Genomic DNA, 21395 nt, shown 5'->3' with positions numbered 1-21395 from the left:
ATTCTGAGAGAAACGGGTTGACTCTCTTTAGAAAAAAGAGCTGCTACCAGCCTGTCTTTTTTTGTTTTGTTGCCAATGTGTTCTTTGCAGGTGAGGTTGGTGTCTAGGGTGAATCCACGTAACTTGACCTTCAGTGAAAGTTGGGATTGGAAGCTGTCAAAGTTCATGTAATTGATCCAGGTTTGTACTGTATCTTATTTGTTTTTCTCTGCAATTGACAGGGATTATACCCTGGTTGCAATGAGCTTCAGGTTTTTGCTGGACATCCAGGTCTGGATGATGTGCAAGCCGCGTGTGAGCCATTGAATGTCTGAAACAGAGGAGACTTTCAAGTGGAGTTTGGTGTCATAGGCATAGTGGTGAATCTTAAAGCTGTTAATGGTGAGTAGAGCACCAAACGGGTTCATGCAGCCTGCCATCTTTCTTGGGCACCAGAAAGAACTAGATTAACATCCCTACCCAATTTCCTGCTCTGATACTAACTCCGCCACCCCTTTTGTAGCAAGGCTGGATATTCTTGTGGGAGAATGTGAATGTGCTACCCTGACTGGGAGGGGGAGAGAAGGGAATGGAGGAGTGGGAACGGGTGAAAAGGAATGGCGTACGCCATTACTATGATTTGTAGACTCCACGGGTGCTTCGTGATGATCTGCCAGGCCTTTAAATAGTTTGATACCTTTCTCCTCAAAGGCTGCATATGATCTCCTAAGGGAAAGCTAAAGCAGTTTTCAGGGTGGTACTGATGTGAAGGAGGAGTTAAGGGATTGCTGCTGGGCCTGTGTGGGCACGGATCTGCTTCAGACCCTATATTGTAAATAAAAATAAGTACTGCTGCAGTGCCTGGTTTAGCTGTTGGACTTGCTGGTACAGTTGGAGCTGAAGAAAGGGCATACCGCTTGTGTATAGCGCAGAACCTGCAGAACAGAAATTGGCAGGCAGGGGATACCACTCTATGCAACAAGCCAGTGCCTGACAATTTGAACCTCTTGATTGCAACTCCGCTGTTTTTTGTATCTGGCTGTTGAATTCTCACAACTCCGTGGCTTGTTGTGCTTTTTCTTTTATTTGAAGACTTGGAGGAGGGTGGCGATCTGGACTGTGAATGGTGCTGATAAGGTGCTTACCATGCATCCATGCCACAAACAGCTTTGTCTCCCACTCTGTTATGCCCTTGGATTACATGAGGCTGCATTGGTTATACAACTTAGAATTGTGCTTAGGGCCCAAGCAACAGAAGAAGACCTCTGCAAATGGTATGGTTTTTTGGGAAAATGTTCCATAGAGAGCACTCCTAGATCTGCATCGAAGGGCATAGAGAACTAACATCAGGAGTAGGGTGGCACTATATGGCTCCAATGATGTCATGTCCAGAGTAGAACTGGACACCGAGATGGAGCGGACCACCAGGTGCAGAAGAGCTATTGCGAAGTTTTCACATCCAGTCTGACACATGGAGAAATTCAAAAGGTGAGGAATAGGCCTATAGAAGCATCTATCAGAAAAAATAATTTCTCAGATGAGGACAACCATGTATTAAGTAGAGTCAGCCTTGCATTCTCAGGAGTGTGCACCCTGCTGATTCATGAGCATTGATACTGGAGCATCTAGCTACAAAGATGTTGCAGGCTGGTGAGAAAGGCGGGGGTGAAATTTGGGGTGTAAGACAAAGGCCTGGTCACTACTTTGCCCTGCAAGAGTATCTGACGAGCTGCCAGGTCAACATTAAACTATCCCAGGTATGCATCTACTGATATAATGGAAGAACTAGAGCATAATGTGCTCAAAATATTTGATACCTTTAATTTGATTTACAGAAATTAAATACCAAGGTGGTGCAAAGTAGTTGCTTACCAAAATCCCACAAAACTCTTTAGTTGCTGTTCAAATTATAGTTAGAAGGATTCAAGTAGCCGAATACAATTTCATTTTTACAAAGTCTCCATTAGGACTTATAGCAGTGAGAGATGTGAAATTTTGTTCACAGCGTGGTAAGACTCTGTATGTAAAAAGGTGCCTAGCGACCGATTACAAATACTGAAAAGAGGACATTGATATTGCCTTGTAAAGTCCTGACTTCAAAAGTACTTCAGGTGTACTACAAGACTAAGGCACAACTACTCATAGTTAAATCTTTGTGAATCATTGTGAATGTGTTCACATTTACATATTGTGCCTGCAACTTTAAGCAAACACAACAGGTGATGGACCGAATGTGGATCAATGTCACACACTCACCCCAGTCCAAAGATCTGGGCCCAAATCCATCGTTTTTTTGCACTCCACACCACCCTGGGTTAGACAATGGCGATATGCAAATCAGCTCTGACCCTGTGCCCCATGGGAACAGTCCAGTCCGAACTACAAAAGCCATGTCCTTCCCAGAACGGAATCAAGCATCCGAGGACCGGATTCGAGGTAACACCTCTCATCAGCCCGGCTAGCTTGACTCTAGTGAGTGGTGTGGAGTGCCTGGGACCCACGTCTGGGCATCCCCAGCGCACTTAGGGCGGAATATGCAAACACAACAGGTGATGGACCGAATGTGGATCAATGTCACACACTCACCCCAGTCCAAAGATCTGGGCCCAAATCCATCGTTTTTTTGCACTCCACACCACCCTGGGTTAGACAATGGCGATATGCAAATCAGCTCTGACCCTGTGCCCCATGGGAACAGTCCAGTCCGAACTACAAAAGCCATGTCCTTCCCAAAACGGAATCAAGCATCCGAGGACCGGACCGGTTTCAAGGTAACACCTCTCATCAGCCCGGCTAGCTTGACTCCAGTGGTGTGGAGTGCCTGGGACCCACATCTGGGTATCCCCAGCGCACTTAGGGCGGAATATGCAAACACAACAGGTGATGGACCGAATGTGGATCAATGTCACACACTCACCCCAGTCCAAAGATCTGGGCCCAAATCCATCGTTTTTTTGCACTCCACACCACCCTGGGTTAGACAATGGCGATATGCAAATCAGCTCTGACCCTGTGCCCCATGGGAACAGTCCAGTCCGAACTACAAAAGCCATGTCCTTCCCAGAACGGAATCAAGCATCCGAGGACCGGACCGGTTTCGAGGTGACACCTCTCATCAGCCCGGCTAGCTTGACTCCAGTGGTGTGGAGTGCCTGGGACCCACGTCTGGGCATCCCCGGCGCACTTAGGGCGGAATATGCAAACACAACAGGTGATGGACCGAATGTGGATCAATGTCACACACCCACCCCAGTCCAAATAAGTAGTTCGGACTGGACTGTTCCCATGGGGCACAGGGTCAGAGCTGATTTGCATATCGCCATTGTCTAACCCAGGGTGGTGTGGAGTGAAAAAAAACGATGGATTTGGGCCCAGATCTTTGGACTGGGGTGAGTGTGTGACATTGATCCACATTCGGTCCATCACCTGTTGTGTTTGCAACTTTAGGCAGCACATTTTAATATCCATATGAGTCCATTTCATCAGGTCATGTGAGTGGTTTGTGAAGAAATGGTGACGGGATATTGAGTCAGGCTATATGCAAAACGTATGGTGCAACACAAGTGTGCATTGTGCGCACAAATAACATGTACGACCTAAGGGGATATTTAATAATTAGATCTACACCAGGGCTTTTGAAGATTAAATTGATTTTTTTAAGAATATCGTAGGTCATTTGGAAAGACTATATAGGTGTTAAATTGTTATTTACAGGATTAAAAAGCAATGTTATTCAAAGCACATAGTAAAACAATCAAAAACCTTGAGATTTATTATTTAAAAAAATCTCCTGTGAAAACAAAAATCAGCAAATCCGCTTTCTCAGGACATTCAAGTGTGTGTCTATATTTAACCTAAAGAAATGAACTAATGTTTGGGATGTCTTTGAAACATGGTCATATGTACAAAAGTTAGTTCACTTGAATGCTTTGAAACTCTTTGGTAAATGTTCAGTGGGAGACCTCAAAAAGGCTTAAATGCAAAAAGTGTGCTCTTCTTACCCAGGCACTCCAAGCTGTCGGTGGTCTGACTCGTTCGCCTTGGAACAGCTGGCTGCGTGAAGGCCGGACTGGAAATCAGAATACAAACACCATGTTACCAAGCAAAGCCGCTGATACATTTACCAGTGTTACTTTCTTATCCATACTCCCCCACTGCTTCCAACAGAACACTGGGCTCTCTTCCAGATATTAAAAAAAACATACTAAGATTTGGAGGAGTCCCCAAAAAATGCAATTAAGGGATTGTTTCGCAAGAGTCTAATACATTTCCAGCAGTCCATGGAGACTGCAGTGAGCAGGCATGAGTCACAGCTCTGTCTACTGTCAAGATACAGCTTACAGTCACCATGGAGACAGTCGTTTTTGGATGAAAAGTGGTCCCTGTGTGGTTGAGTGACGTTTGCCCCCATCTTTGCTTATTTGTGGCCATCCTGCCTGTGGAAACCAACATAAACGTTGTCTCTGCCCGATGAGGATCTCGGCTCCCAGATACAGCAAGAACATGCTTAGCTTTCTAGATCTTTTTTACACAGTTTTTCTCAATGGTGTTTACACACACAAAACTTTCGTCCACTCCAAGCACAAATGTCTCTCCGCGATCAGTACAGAGACTCCACAACTGACAACACACCTGCATTAGAGTTTGGGTTTCAATTTCAATTTGAAGATAAATCTACTCCACCGTTCCATCCGCACTGAAAAAAATGGCTGCGCATCCTCAAAATGTCTTCCTTCCCATGTCCCTCTAACACTCACAAGGTCCCCACCATTTTCCAAGTATTGTCAAACTTAGAGAAGATCCTGGACGTCAATTCACCAAAATGTCAGGGGTAGCGGAAGTGACATCACACGCCATTCGACTTTTACTTTAACTCACACATGCCTACACATACACACACAATCACTCCTCCACACACTCTCTCTTACATATACACATTCTCACCCTCAAGCATGCACAGAACTTACATTTAAAATAACTTTTTACTTACCTCAGCTGCCAGATAGGGTCATATTCCAGCTAACTGTACACCATTTCTATACTACACTAATAGTGAATAATATCACATTATTCACTATTAGTGTAATAAAAAACAAAGGCTGAAAACAAGAAAAGTGGTTTCTCAACCAAAATCCATAAGGACGAGCTGCCCCTGTGTTCCTGGCAGTGCCTTTACCACCTCTGAAGTCAGGGGTCGCAAAGGCAGTGCCAGGGGTCGCATAGGGTAAGGCAAGGTTCGCAGCTGCAACGCCTAAATGACGTCCATGGAGAAGATGTGCTTAATATCACCTTGAAAAGGGCCTTTTTAAAATTATTTTTATCCAGAAAAATATTTCCCTTATTTTAAAGGTAAGCCCGTTTGTGCTGTATCACACCAAACACGGGCGAGGAACGGGCAGAGTCGTGGGTGTGCCACCCTAGAGTGGGTGAGGGCACAATACCCTGCATATTCCCTACTTTTGATGCCCTAATACAAGACTGGATCCTGAACACAGAAGGATCATGTCCTCCTTATCCTATTTTAATAATTGCATTTCAAGTTAGCCTCCTCGGAGAATTTATTCCATTTAACTGGTCACCTCTCCCTCCTTTCAGTGGCGCTGGAACTAGGGGTGCAGAAGATGTTCCCAAAGGTCATTGAACAAATTCAGATAAAGAATAAGTAGTAAACAGACTTGAAGTGGTTTTTTGGTAACATTTTATGACGTGTTTCATACAAAGAATACAAAATATTAATCGAGTTCTTCTGTCAAACTGCTGCTCATTATGTAAACGTACATCTATGTAGAACAGCCCGAAATAACTGGTGTACAATATTGCCAGAAAGGACAAGGCTATAGCATTTTAAAAGATTTCGTTCATATGTAAATTAGTTATTTTTTCAAGTTTCGCATTTTTTAAACGCATCGCCCTCTCAGTGCGGATGCTGCTTTGGGACGGGGGGAACCAGAGACTAGAGTTGCGAAAGCTCACTAGGGGGGTATACGACGGGGTGCTGGCCCTCCCGGACGTTCAGTTGTATTACTGGGCCTCACAGTTGCTGGTGGTTAATGACTGGGTCTACGCAGATAGGGCAGAGCCGGCGTACAGGGTGGATAGGCATGTTTTGCCGGGGGGCAACTGCAAGCCCCTCTTGTACACGAGGAGGCGCTGTAAGAACCTCCCGTCACATACAGGGGTGGTGATTCAGTGTTGGAGGGAGGCCAATAAATTCCTGGGCTGGGTGAGTACCCTTACGTGTAGGACGCCGCTTTGGTTTGGCGACCCGCTCACAGAGGTGTCTAGACTGACCGGCTTCAAGGGCTGGAGGCTAATAGGGATTGACTACTTGGGTGATGTGTGGAAGAGGAATGCACCAAGATCCTTCCTTTACCTCCAAAAAGAGTACCGACTGCACAACACCCAACACTACCACTACATGCGCCTCACCCATGCCTTACGAACATCCATACGCACAGACGCAGCGCTCCCAGAATATTCGCCACTCGAGGACAGACTCCTGCTTGACCCCATTCCGGAAAAAGCTAACCTCTATCATTTACCGCAAGCTCATAAATAACATGCCTGACACCCTGGCGACTATGTGGGAGAGATGGGAGGGTGATATTGGCAGCCTATAGGACGACGACTGTCAGGAGGCAGTGCAGAGCCCTCGTGAAATTGCGATTAGGATTCGCCTAGTGCAGCTTAAAATACTGGACCGGGTTTATTATTCATGCACTCAGTTGTTCTCCTGGGGAAGGTGCTTGTCGCCTTTGTGCACGAGGGGCTGCCAGGGTGAGGGATCCTTATTCCACATACTCTGGGACTGTCCGTATATGGACCAAAGTTGCACAAACAATGGAGTTAGTGGTAAAATCGTCAGTTCTGATGGATCTGAGGTGGTTGCTGCTAATGATAAGAGGGGCTACTGACTGGACCGGGTATAATGAGATATGGTTGGCTACTGCTGCGGGAGTGGCGAAACGAAACACAGCCCGCAACTAGGGGGTGCAGGCACCCCCTCAGTGGGAGCAATGGATCAGGGACCTGGATTGGTTCCAGAGGGCGCAGGAGACCGTCTATAAAGCCAGAGGGTGTGTCAAGAAATGGAAAAAGGTGTGGGGCCCCTGGCGTAGATACCGGGTGGAGCGTGCGGGGTTGGTTTAATGCCGTCTGTATTACTGTACAGTCTGTCACTACATTTGTACTGATGTTTGCGATATATCTTCTGATCACTGCCATGTATTGCATGAGACCTTGAGCCTTTTCAATAAAGAGTTAAAAAAAAAAAATTCTCAGCAGCATTTGACACTTTATCCCTAAATGTAGTAGAAGCAAATGTTTTTGTCTAGTCGAAACAAGGTAGACTTTTTTTTCTAAAATTGATTTATTTTTTAAGGCTGTTTTTCCTTACTCCAATAAAAATTGACACAATTGACCTCCCCTAAATTTGCACTGTTTGATGTGACATTTAGATTCAAAAGGCAAGGGATACCATTTATCGTCCTTCGCAAATATTTTTTCTTATTTATTGTAGAGCAATACGGTCGGACACCTATTTCCTCACATATTAGTTTGTACACATTGAGTTTCTTGCTTAAACAGCTTCTATCCAACATTTTCCCCAAACAGATTACAAGGCAAAACGGCATAACAGCAAACACAGAATCCACACCCCCTCCTGCAAACAACGGTGGTTAATGTGGTGCAAGAAGTACGTAAGATTCCTTATTGGGTACTGTATCATGGCACATTGTTAGCCCAAAAAGGAGGTAAGGTCTAGCAGAATTATGTCTGCTAGGGGATTTTGCCTCCTGATTTCACACTGTGAAGTAAGTGAGCACCACCGAGTTTCCTTTAATTTTACAAATTTTAATATTCCATACCATTTCTATTAATCCTGTGTTATATTTTTCTGACTTATAACTTTCTTTATTTGCCTCTGTTTTAGGCACAGTGCGGTCTGTGCGGGGAGGGGGGCGCGTCAACAAAAACTGAACTATTTTTAAATGACCTGAGCTTTTGTTGTAAGTAGAGTATTTCTCAAATTCTACGACATCCTGTAGGTATTACAAATATAAAACACAACTCACACCCTACTTTTTAGTAAATAGCGAAGGCTCACAAAAAATATTAGGTGACAACAGTTTCCAATTTTAATACACTAAATAATATTTAACACCACCTCCGAATGGATTATACCCTACAGAAAATTGCATAAAGGGAATTCATAAACATTTATCACATCTCATTCGGGATAAGGTAAGGGTCAATGAATTGGTAAGTGCCAGGCTGGGCTCAGGTTATGGTACCACACAGGAAACGGCACCATGCTACACCTACCCTGACATTTGCTGATACCAACCATGGTTAGCGTGCAGTGGCGATAATGACGTAACTGTGCTGTGCTCAGTATAGCCAGGCCCGGCAACAGCTTTGTCATGGTTTGGCAGTGTTAGGGTTGCCAGATATCAAAATGATGCTAGGGGCAATCAGATGGGCCACACATCTTTGCTTAGCTGGAAACTGTCTCTGACAATATTTTTAATGCTTTAGTCTGATAATATGAGATATATATTGGCTAGATTTTATCTGGCACAATGGCCTACTTGTGTTTTCTATTTTGCAATAACGCGACAATTTTGAGAGCGTCTTCGTCTCCTGGCCCAGTATTTATGCTTTGGCTCGGCCTTTCTACATGAAACAATTTCAGATATCACACACACTGGGGAGAAGCTGTTTGTAATGGAAATATAAATACTTGGGAGGTACCAAGGAATAATGCATCGGGGGTATTGTTGGAAATTGTTAAGTATTGGGTGAATTCTCGAGGTCTCTCTTCTGATTCTTCTCGTTTTGCAGGGTTTTGGGCATGCTGGAGAGAGGCCTTTCAGAGAAGCATGTGAACAATTAGAGCTCTAGCAACAGAAATATGCAAATTACTTCTAAAATGCCAGTGTCACTAGACTTGAGCCACACCCTCTTCATTTTTTCCAAATTCTTTTCGCTTTGAAGAATGGGGCACCATCAGTTCATTTTCTAAAGTGATGAAGATGTTTTTATGAGTAGATTCATTAATCCCAAAATAAGAAAAGCAAAGCTCACATATCAGGAGCTGGACTAAGACCACAAATTTATTTGTAAATGTTTACATGGACCAATCATTAGAACACCTTTCATTGGAAGGCCTCATAGTACAGTGGCCATTTAAATTAAGACACTACAGGTCTCCAGGTTTGTCCTTAAAACAACCATAACCAGTGAAGGAGATTAAGGTCTTGATTTTCCTCAGTCAAACTGAGTTGTCAATCCAGAGGGTAATTTGGTTGACTTCTTTGCACAAAAAGACCTAAATAACATTACTCTTCCACACCATGTTTAGCAATATATATTTTCCTGCATCCACATCCAAACTACACTCCTATATCCTACACCACTCAACCACCCCACCACAGTATGTATTTATCTCCATTGTGTACACTCACTCTTTAGGTAACAGCTGGATTTTTCTCAGACCCACTGCCTCTACTGAGGTGACAGTGATGGCCTTCACCCACTCAATACCGATCGGGCGCAGGAGTTGTCAATGTCCTTTGTGAAAATTAGGGCAGCAGCATAGGAGGTGCAACCAGGATTCCCACATATGAGAGCACAGCCTGCATTTTGTGTTTTCCCCCTTACGGGCCCATGCTGGATTGAAATCAGCAATACCTAATGCAGTAAGTCTCATAAAGAGTATTTTGCTTCGAGCTAGTGGTGTTAGGGCCTCACTTAGGTAGGGTTGGGCTTTATCTGGCATGTACAACCGTAAAATCACTGTAACAAAGCAAGCGCTAACTCACTGAACCACCTTGCTGGCTAACTCTGGTTTTGTGAACTGGAAGATTGTGGTAGCATGTGTTATGATAAAAAAAAGTTCTAACTATGATATTGTGGTATAACTCCTTGCATTCTATCGCTTGAAACTATCTAGTGGTTGTATAAAGGTGGACAAGGGATCTCTCCTCAACAGTTGCCAAATGCCCGGCCCCTCCTAGTCGGATACCATGCTTGCCTAAACTCAGTTCCAGCCTTTTTGCCAGCTCAATGGCTGTGTACTGTTTTTATATTGGCTTATGTGTGTCCTCAGAACCAGGGGCCAAGATAGAAACGTAAGGACACATCTAGTTTAGAACACTCATTTCAGGCCGCTCCACTGAATATACTCAGTCTAAAACGTATTTCTCATTCTAAACATACTTATGGACTTTCATGGGTTTGAGGCAATGGCAGACACTACTAGGAGATTTAATGCCCATAATTCAGATCCGTGTGGTTCTGAAGGCTTATGCTCATTATCACTTAAGCTAATTTTTGCTGGGCCGATATACAAAATAACGACACTCACTTCACTGCAAACACTCCTTGTGATGTGGAGACACTGGTGAATTGTTGTTCATTTACTGGCCATGGAAATAACAGAATTTAGCGTGTGTTGATATAGAGAAAAATAAGCATGAAAGAAAGTAGCTTATAGTCTGGAAGTCAACCAGGAGCTAAGGGTGTGGCATAAATACCAATACAATACACTAATTGTCTCTGTCTGTTTACTTGATACATTATTTAAATCCATTTTTCATCTATTCGCCATCCCCAGGACAGACTCCCTACAACAATGGCACAGAATACCATGCAAGAAAGTGTTTTTATGCTGCGTTTCTATTGTTTCTTAAGATTAAAACGTTAATAGTGATAGAGTGGAGTGGGTTCTCCCCATTATGAAGCATTGCTCAAACAATAATTCCAAAATAAAGGGGCATAAAACATATTGGTGGTGAACTAGGCAGTTACCTGTAACTTAGCCCCACCCCCATGCTTAAATATTGATTTCCCAAAATCACGTACGTGTAAGAGGGCACTCTTCCGAAGGTGTGGGGACTTCCCACCCATTGACTGAAGTGTAGACCCAGAGCATACGGCTAGGAATGTGAATGTGAGATTTTGAAGTTTCGCGCCATTTACATTATTTGAACTGTGACAAAGAATGTTTGTGTGGAATATGACTCAAGAGAATTAGGTTGCCCATAAGCTCTAATGGAATTCTTCTGCTGGAACTTCGGAGAAGTACTGGAAACTTGAAGAAGTGGGTATACTTCCTTGAATAATATAGCCTATAGCCTACCGTAGTGGGCTACAATGGCCATTAAAGGCTCATTCTAGCATTCAGCCCAGGCCTTAACAACGGAGTGGGCTTTAAATGGAGGGGATAGGCCGCTAAAGCGGGCTGTAAGCTTATTAGAACATTCTGTTCCTTGAGGGCTGAATGTCCTAATTAGAAAAACAAAGACAATTGCCTTTGGAGTTGACGGGGGTTAACATCCTCGATGCTCCGAAGCCTTTGTTTCGTAGCTGTTGCTGTGACTGTTGAACAGCTAGCTCAGTTGTGGTTAGAGACTCAAGAATAGGTACGTGTGCAGGCAAACCATTATGTTTGATCATGAAGCCCTCACCCACCAACCTAGTTGGTGGCATGCTTCATCATCGGGCCCACCACAGTGACACCGAATGTGTCCCGGGTGTGCTTCGACGCCAGATTACTGTGGAGCTGGTATTCTTGCTGTGTGTGCAGTGTAGTGAGTGAGAAAGTGATGGTTAAAAAGCTATACAGTGGTGCCCAGTACCCGAGGGTAAATGGATAAACTTTAATTACTGGGCCCCTGTTAGCAGCTAAAAGGCAGACAGACGCACTGGAGTATGGATTATGACCTCCTGCGTCCTGTGTGGTCTACATGTTTCAGCCAGGCCTTTTTTGCTTTAAAACTGGCTTTCCTCAGGACCAATGAGTATGTGAAAAGTGCAAATAAATACTTAATTTAAGTGATTGTGTTGTTTAGTTAATGTGTTGCACTCGCTAAGGTGCGTTATATGTCAGAGGGGGATTCCCTCTTACTTTAACTGGCTACTTGCTGTTAAAGCCCCTGGTTCTCACAGGCTCTCATTCAGCCAAACCAGGGAGATCCAGGAGCTGAGCAGCATTCCCCCTCCATCCTTCCGAGGCTCCAGTGACTGTGAGCTACGGGAAGAGGGAGGGCAAAGGCTCCGATATGCCCTGCAGCACGGCCTCGGCCTTTTGCTTTTCCTTGCCCAATCCATTTATTTCCCAGAGGCAGGGGAAAGAGCAGGGCAGAGGCTGTGTGTTATAACATTGAAATGTTGAGAGCAGTGGGCCCATACTAGTTTATTTAGGCTGCTGCTGCTCCATTGTCTTCAATGGAGCTCTCAACATTCCAGTGTTCTAATAAGCAACTGTTTTTTACAGCCATTGTCTTGGAATAGAAATTGGTTATGTTTGTAATGTGGAAAGTAAGTTTGCCTTCTCTGTGCATTTTGACATCCGCTATGATTTTTGTTGACTAAACATGAATTAATAACGTTTGTGTACCAGTCATTTTAGAGATCATATTGGGCTAGATAGGTGTGAAATATCAGCGGAATGAGTGTCCCCTGAAGAAACTGGTGTCTACAGTGCACAAATTCTGGCGGAATAGCTACGGTTCCATGTTTAGAGTTTGGCAGATGGACAACATCCCCCAATAAGCTGCAGATGTCCTGTCTGACTTATTTACAGTGTACATGGACTCAACACAATTGAAATAGGTCAGGTGGGACAAGCGGTTCTTTTTAGCGGGAAACGGCCTCTACAACGAAGCCGTTTCCAAGAAATCATTTACCACGCATGCACTACAACGCATGCGTGGTTACAACGAAAGGGTTTACCACGCATACCTTTACTACGAAATACGTAGTAAAATCATGTGTGGTAAATGAAAAGAAAAACGAAGGGGGGTTTGGGGGGTCTCCCCCATAAAAAAAAATAAAGGTCTGGGATAAAAAGGGGGGCTGGGGGTGTCTCCCCCCCAAAAAACAAAACTAACCCGAGGAGCCGAAGAAAAAGCCGAAACCGAAGCTGAAGCAATCAACGTCGTTAGGGAGGAAACGGAAAGTAACTTCCGCTTCCTCTTAACGACGTACGACCGACGTAACCAGAGAAGATGGAGGGAAGGCGAGTTAAAAGGTAAGGGGTATTTTAGAAAAATACATATATATATATTAAGGGTTAAGGGTAAATATAAGGAGTGAGGCTGGGGGAATGTAAGCGGAGAGTTTTAACCTTTATCAAGAGTATGCCCTCACCATGCATACATTTCCAACAAAAAACGGTGTAAATGTATGCGTGGTAAAGGAATATTCGAGGTAAAGGTTAAGCGTGGAAAACGAATTCCGTTGTAACGCATGCGTGGTAAAGGCATGCGTTGCAACGGAATTCGTTGTAACGTCATACATTCGTCAGATGCCCAACGCCCACCAATCTCTAAATAAGGTCCTAGCCTTTTATCCTTCAGTGGTCAATAAACAGAGAACCAAAGATACAGCTAAAAAAACTATTTTGCAAACATCTATAGATAATGCAGTATGAATGATATTTCTACTTTATAAAAACATCTTTTTATTTTTCTCTGGCTTTGTGGCAAACAAAGACGTTACTTGTTGGAACAGAAATGATATTTGATTTCTACAGTGGTAAACCTATATTCACAAGATAAACGTTAATAGTTATGGCTTGTAGCAAGGAAGGACAGAGAGAAAAGTAATACCTGTCCACGGATCTGTCGAGGGATTGGCAGCTGCTAGAAAGGGAATCGGCGGGGCTGATGAACGGATCCAGCAACTGCTGAGGACAGAGAAAGAGGCAGCCTGATGAGACAGTGTATAGCAAGCTGCTTGGTACAAAGACATCCAACAACAGCAAACAAGTGCTACACTTTCTTTATAAACTTGGTGGCAGTACCTTTTTTTGTCAACTTTACGACGTTTCTCATCAAATGCAAATGTAAAGTGGGATTATGGAAAATCATTCAACATGCAAGTTTGAATCTGATGTCTCTTGCCATATCAACATACTTCCAGGCTCAGGAAGCAGAAGGAGAGAAGTTACACAGAATTCAGAATGGAATATTGACAGTTTCCAACACATTTTGGCAGAATATTTTTGTTTAAATGCTGGAAAACATCAAAGGTCTTACCTAATAACCAAATGAATACAATTAATTTTGTTTCTTACATTTTCTTTTTTTGAGATGTTTGTTAAATGTGGAAATAGTTGAGGTGGTCAAAGAAGGCTAAAGAAATAAACAGGCAACACAGCAGGCACTTAAAGCAGAGTTTAATAAAAAAGGGGCGCTAGACAAGAACTGCAGGGAAGTAAAAACTAAACTTCAGAAAACAAACACTAAAAGGAGGAATCAACATAGTAACCACACATGTAGAGACAAGATCCATAGGAGCACTCCATACTTTAACAGATTTAAATAGAAAATTAACTTCGTTATTTGGAGGCAAGAAAGGTATTTGAACAAGTAACATAGTGCATCAAAACCAAGCATATCCCACGAGCTTTTAGTTGTAATGTACAAGATAATGTGTCATAATTCATATAATTTGGTATTAACATGGATGTTATTACATTTGTGCGATTATACCCAGTGACAAGTAATATGATAAAGGCATGTTCATACTATAGCCTTATAGCCCGCTGTAGAGGGCTATATTGGCTATTAAAGGCCCTCTCCAGCGTTAAAGACCCCGAGCCGAAGGCGAGGGCCTTTAACAAGGGAGAGGGACTTTAATAGCCGGTATAGCCCAGCTACGAAGGGCTATAAGGCTATTAGAACATTCTGCCACTAGAAGGCAGAATGTTCTAACAAAAAAGAGCAAAGCCTTATGGGAGCATGAGGGGATTGGAATCCCCTCTGGGTCCTTGAAGCCTTTGTTCACAGCAAGAGCTGTGAACAAAGAGACATTGGAATGTTGGAGCTCCGGGCATATACCAGCCATTATAAGCCCGGAGCACTCCATTGTTTTTAAGGGAGCTCCCAACATTCCAATGTTCTAATAAAAAATGCAGACTGGCCAGTTTCGGCCCCAGATAGCTATTCAGTGGACATTCGTCAGGATGAAAGTGATAGCTTTTTTGTATGAAAGATATTTCTGATGCCTTCTGTCAATGTGCTGTATTAATTTAAATGGTTTACCGCAACTGAAAGCTAGCCGCTAGTGATTATCAATCCTAAAGTGGACAATCAGAAGAAGACATTGGAGGTCGAGATTGCAATTTCATTAAAGCAATACATTTAAGCAATTGCAAAAGAATTAAATAATTGGGTAGAAGTCGTATTCTGCATTCGGAAAGTTGAAAACACTTCACGCAAACAATCTAGTCTTAGTCTTTGAATGCTTTTCCTACATAGGTGATTGACTATGCGTTCATTATATACATTTTCCTAGCTGATTTCAAACCAATAAATCCAGGTTAACAATCTGACAGGACACAGGGGAAAATGGTTTCTTCATACTAACTTTTTTCTTTTTCTAGAAATCACATTTTTACTTATTTTTACTACTGGGTGTGATTCTAGTGGCACTTACGTTCTGATCCATAGTCTCCGGAATGAACTCTCCTTCGCTGTTAATGCTGGTGTAGGAGCCCTGTCGAGCAATCTGCTGCTGTTCTTCTGGCACACTTCCAGGGGGCGGGGAACTCCGACCGGTCTGCAAGGAACCTACAAGCACCGTGAAAAAACTGTTGAGTCAAGTGGCAAGAGTTCCGCCAATTTATCGGCTGCTCCCATTTGTGTGTGTTGCAGTTGACCCTTTTGAGAAGATCAATCACACGCAGTCAGGACGCAATACAACAGAAAATCCTACACGCGACATTCAGTTGTTCCTGGGAAATCAAGCCCCAACGCATCATCTCATCACACAGCTTCATAAATGTTTGGTTTAAAGTTAGCAGATGAGTCAAAGTCAGTGAGGACTGCATGTTTCTCTGTGTCATGAGGCACACTATCTTTCCAGGAAAACAGCAAGGGGTGAAATGTCCTGGGAATGGTCCGTTCTGGTTTAACGGGTAATACTGGAATAAAACCAGATGTCCAAATGGGAAACCCTAACCCATTAAGGCAAAGTCCATGAATTGTGAGAAGGACAGAGCTGGATAATTAGATCCTCTTGTTGTAGTAATCCCAAAATGGGTACCACAGTCCAAAGTAACTGGCAGCTGTTTATTTTGCTATGTTTTTTTTTCTTAAGATGTAGAGAAATTCTACCAAAAGAGAAAAGGAGAAGACAGCCAACACATGTTTTGTATCCTCTCGGCGAGCAAGCCTGGGGCTTTCTCAAGGCGCAAAGGTTTTTGCAAGCGGATATAATACTGGACATATACAGTCGGTAGATCACGGAGGAAACAAGCTCTCAAAAGGCGGGGCGGTGTTTGCACGGTGCCGTCTTGCCCATGGGATTCTTACGCGATCCACAAGGTTCTGTATCTTAAATGCGTAAAGACCAAGGGGCAGATGTATCAAGATACCTATTTGCGATTCTCAAATAGCGATTTTTTGAGAATCGCTATTTGAGAATTGCAAAAATTCGCTATTTTTTAGCGATTTCTTAAAATTCCTTAATTGCGATTAGCAATTAATCGCAATTAAGGAATAATTTCCCATTCATTTCTATGGGCCAGGAGGCCCATAGGAAGGAATGGGAAGTTATTCTCAATTTGCGATTCGCAATTTGCTAATCGCAAATTGAGAATGATTTCAAGGGTGCAAGGGTGTCTTAGAGACACCCTGCTGCACCCCTGAAATTTACATGTGTGCGCATATGGCGCACATCCAAGCCCTAAGGGCATGTATGAGCGCCATATGGCACCTTTACAAATGCCAAAAAGTGCATTTGTAAAAGAATTCGCAAATTAACACCAACTACAAGTTGGTGGTAATTTGCGATTTCTTAAGGGCTAATCGCTAAATTGAAATGCTTGATAAATAGCATTTAAGGAATCGCAATTTGTGATTCCTTAAATTCTTACGCAAAATTAAGGAATCGCAAATTTTGCGATTGCTTAATTTTGCTATGCATTTTGCTTCATACATTCCAAATTGCTAATTTTTTGTCGCAAACGCTGCTTTTTTGCGAATCGCAGCGATTGCGACTCAAAATTACCTTGATACATCTGCCCCCATGTCCTTTCGAGTCATGAGTTCCATCAGCCTCTATATTGATGTGGCAGACCCCATAAATACGGAACATCAATTCGGAAGCTGACGGAACTCACGACTTGACAGGACTTGCAGATACATTTCCAGCAGAAAGCAGTGCATGCTTTGAAAATTCCTGTGACAAGCAACCATTTACCACTGTCTAAGGTAATAAAATACAGTGTTGCAACAGTTCAACTACTTAAAAAAAACATTGGGTCCAAACCTTTGCTGAACCTGTGCCTTAACTTAGCGCCTAGAGGACCCACTTCATGTGGTTCGTAACCACTAGTTACTGTTTAATTTAGAAACAGGCCTAAATTCAGGCCTGGCTCATGAAATTCACCAAATACACACCACAGATAACTTCTCGCAACAACACTACTGAAGCAAAAAAAGAAAAAAACACGATTTCTGCCATCCTTTAGTGTCAGGAAAATTCAGGCACAGAAACCTCGCAGCTGTATTAGAACTGTTTACAGCAACTGTTGCTGTATACAGTGTAAAAGGGCCGTGAAAAGTCAGAGTGAAAACCGTTGCTCCTTCTGCCCAAAGGGAATATGTGAAAAAACAGCAAGAGTAGTTAAACACAGAAGCAATGCTTTTTCTTAGCCTATGGTTTGAACCCTGTTTTAGCAGCACAGCAGCATTTATTTCCACAGGATTCTGATGGCGAGCAATAGGATTCTAAAGAAATCCGTATTTCAGTGCCCTCCAGAAGAAACCAGCATCAGAGGCAGTGCCTACAAGTCTATGACCCACATCCAAATAATCGCGACAATGCTGGTTTGATATTTATATTATCATGAGACAAACACAGAGAAAACAAACTATGACCACCTCATAGACCTCAGAAGAGCTTTGGAAACTTCTTATTTTTGAAGTTATTTTTTGTGCTTTAAAAAACTCAACTTTTTGAAATAAGACTTTTTTGGGTTGTCTTGAAAAGACACTACACATACTCATATGCCTGGGTGTAAGTGGGCAATGTTTGGGAATTCATAAACATTCTATCTAGGAATCCTTAAAGCTGCCCAGGTCCTGCAGTGAAAGCCACCTGACAGCCGCTACTTGCATAATGTGGACTTACAAACACAATACAACTTGGCATTGGAGATAAGATGTCCACAGTGAAATGTACCCTCTCACTCAGTACGCTTGAGGCGCAGCTGTTTTGGTCCCTGACCTCTCTGGAGAGGGAGTTCCTTCATCACTTAGCTAGAGTGAACCTCTGACTGCTTGTAGGGTTGAAGGGGTTCAGAGATAGGCACAAACTCTAGAGTTTGTGGGAGTTCACACACTGTCAACTGAAACCGCACCTGGATCTGCCTACCCGCCACCCCCTTGGGGTGTGGCAAGAGGTAGGATTAGCTTTGTTTTTACTGTTAGGTGAGAGTTATGATAACATTGAGTTTTAAGGTTCGGCACAGCTGTATGATAGAACACAACCTATTGTCTAGCTTTTTTTTTTTACTATAATGGCATTCTCAGTAATATTATTCTCAGCATTGATAAGTTTGGAGCAGTAGACTTGAAAAAGTATCTGATGTAGAACTATTTCAGACATAATTCTCTAAAGGTTACATCAGGGGTTCCCAACCTTTTCTATGCCCCGCACCCCAAGGGAATGTTTGATTAATGTTCACATCCCCTATAAAAGTCTCACCAGATTTATAATATGCATACAGTACATACTTTCCCTCTTTGTTGCACCCCCTGAAATGGCATCTCGCACACTCTGGGGGTGCGGGCACCCCAGGGTGGGAACCCCTGGGCTACATGTTTACAATATATGCCCATGTGCTCACTATAATGTAACGCCTGTGCAATATACAAAGGCGCCAAAGTCAATGCACCTGTGTGCCAGGTTTGACTCCCCTGTTGTACTCTTCAAAGCAGGTTCTGTTTACTAGTGTCTTTTTGGGTGGGTTCTTTGTGCAAATGGCAAAAGCATAGGCCAGACAATAACCAAATATCTGCAAGTGGAAGTAAGGAACCAGCCATTTGTCCCATTTAACGCGGCCGGAATAATGCCTATGCTTACCTGTCGAGTACTTCCGCGTCCTTTCGGAGTCCTTGTACAGAGAGCCCATAATGTCCCCCATCGACTTGGATATCCTCATGTCATGCTGCTTACTGTTATTGGGGTGTAGAAACTACAAATCATGACAAAACAGGAGATTTAATGTCACAACACAGCATAAAGAAGTACCACAGCACAACAAACAACATCCAAAGAAATGTGTATGATTCAACTGTGGCACTAAACCGTAGGCTAGTAAAAACTCTGTAGGTTATACCATGTCATGGTATGTAGTGCTCGACTGCCAGAGGGCTTTTCGTGCTGATCTGATGGGATGAGAAAATACACTTGCACCAAGTTAACCAGCTAGACCTTAAGCAAGAAAAACGAATTTAAATATCCTTAAGTTGTGTGAAGCGGGGAGAATGCTTTAGGACTACAGCAGCTTGCACTGAGAAGATACCACCACCTCTGCCGGTAGGAGTGAACGTTCAAACCACAAAGAGGCCTTCCATGCTTGAGACCACAGTGCATTCTGGAGCTCAACATTCACTTCTATTTGCAAGGAAAGGATACATCTAATGTCGAACATTGCACACTACACAATCTGATGAGCTCATTCGCTGGAAGCCAGTGCAGCTGTACAGGAATGGGCCATGGGTTGATGATGTCTGAAACATATGGCCAGTCAAGAGGAGGCATTCTGCAACTGCAGCAATCACTTAATGAGATGATGCATCCCACTGGATAGGGAAGATGTACAATGGTGGTCTGAGAGGTACAGCAAGTAGCTTCTGAAGCGGAGGAACCATCTGCAGATATCTAATCTTATAGAGGAATATCTAGAAACTGCTTAAATATGGTCGTATATCCTTGAGCCGACATCAAACAGAATCCCTCGATTCCACCAATTTGACAGGTATGGCCAGTAGCCAATAAAGATAACCTGACCAAAATTTCCTATCAAATCAAAAATGTAACCCAAAATCTGTTTCTAGGTTTTCCAACAAACACATGTTTACAAAGAGCAAAACAGGGGATCTGGGACGACCCCTATGAACCTCAGCAGTGTTCTCCTCTGATGTAGATGTCTACTCAAGGATGACAATTCCACCTCCGAAGTATCTCAGTCTACCAACTAGAATGTTGTGATGTATGACACTGAAGGCCTGGCCTGACCAACTGGGCTTTTGGGCATTTCCTCTGTCTATTCTTTTTACTTGTAGTTTATGCCATAAGTCTTCAAAACCTAGCTTTCGCTGGTACGAAACAGGTTAACTACCAAAAGACTTTTCAAGTAGTGGAAAGAAACTACATTTTACAAACAGAGTAAAGAATAGTTTTTGTATTTTGTACTAAAGAACGTACGCACACAACATGCAACACATCTTTGGAATTCGAAATATTAGGACACTCAGATTTTAAAATTTTCCAAGCCTGCATTTAAAATAGTTAAAACAGCCTATTTAAATTGACTTGAGATTATTTAGATAAAGCACTTTTTTCCATTTTTAATAACAAATCAAATAAATGAGAACAGATGTAGCATCAATTTTACACTGAGAGTTGAGTGGCACTAACTACTGAATGTCTTTAAGGTGGGTTTCGAGCCCTTGTCTTCGTGACAAAGAAAAACAGGGATACAAACCCTGTTCAATAGCCATAGAATGTTAGCAGTGGCATCTGCTACTGAACGGGAGGCGGCGCGTGATGGGGTTGGGGGAACGGTAAGGAGAAATGAAAAAATATATACATCACTTACCTGGGTATTGCCGCTGCCTCTCCTCCATCCTCTTCTCTTCTGACTCCTGGCAGCACAGAAGCACACAGACTCCCAGAATCCTCTAGCCAATCACAACGCTGCTGTCACCAGCATGACATTAACTTCGTGATTGGTCTGAGTGGCCTGGTTCGGTGTTCAGACAGGGACTGGACGCCAGGACATGTTCCAAACCCGGCTGCCCAATCCAGCCAGGTTGAGAACATGCTAAGTGCGAATGACTGTTTGGCCGGCCCAAGACGATCGGCTATACCGTCATGTACACTCCCCCTGCTCTAGCCAGCCCCGCCCCGCCCGCACCTAAGCGAGTACGGAAAAATAAAATAATACCTGCATTATTATCATTTTATTTTTCCTTTTGGAACTGCTCAGAGAGCAGTGAGCCGCCGCTGACTGTTACAGTCCCTATAAGGGAAGCCGAACAGTCCTCCTAGCAGCAACCAAATGCAAAGGATTCAGACAATACCCTCAGGGGTCAGCTGTGGGTCTGGTTCATATCTTTGGAACTACAACTTCACTACAAAAGCTGGTTAGTTTTGTTTGATTCTGGAGTTAA

The 21395-nt window shown here is 43.2% G+C and overlaps 1 protein-coding gene across 4 annotated transcripts in view; it reads right to left on the bottom strand.

Moving 5' to 3' along the window:
- The window catches only part of LOC147684983 (mitogen-activated protein kinase kinase kinase 3-like), a 424161-nt gene that overhangs the window by 70661 nt on the left and 332105 nt on the right, over window positions 1-21395 (bottom strand). For 2 of the 4 annotated variants that reach the window (XM_086940880.1, XM_086940881.1), the window contains exons 7-10: window positions 19081-19192; window positions 15427-15560; window positions 13596-13672; window positions 3981-4048 (exon numbers count right to left, since the gene is read on the bottom strand). In XM_086940880.1, coding sequence (XP_086797006.1) covers window positions 3981-4048; window positions 13596-13672; window positions 15427-15560; window positions 19081-19192 — 391 coding nt within the window. The remainder of the gene's footprint in view (window positions 1-3980; window positions 4049-13595; window positions 13673-15426; window positions 15561-19080; window positions 19193-21395) is intronic. The other 2 variants (XM_086940882.1, XM_086940883.1) reach the window with 1 other exon arrangement.

The sequence above is a fragment of the Lissotriton vulgaris genome, chromosome 10 (genome assembly GCF_964263255.1).
Source record: "Lissotriton vulgaris chromosome 10, aLisVul1.2, whole genome shotgun sequence".
Taxonomy (NCBI): Eukaryota; Metazoa; Chordata; class Amphibia; order Caudata; family Salamandridae; genus Lissotriton; species Lissotriton vulgaris.
This window is presented reverse-complemented; position numbering and strand designations above follow the sequence as displayed.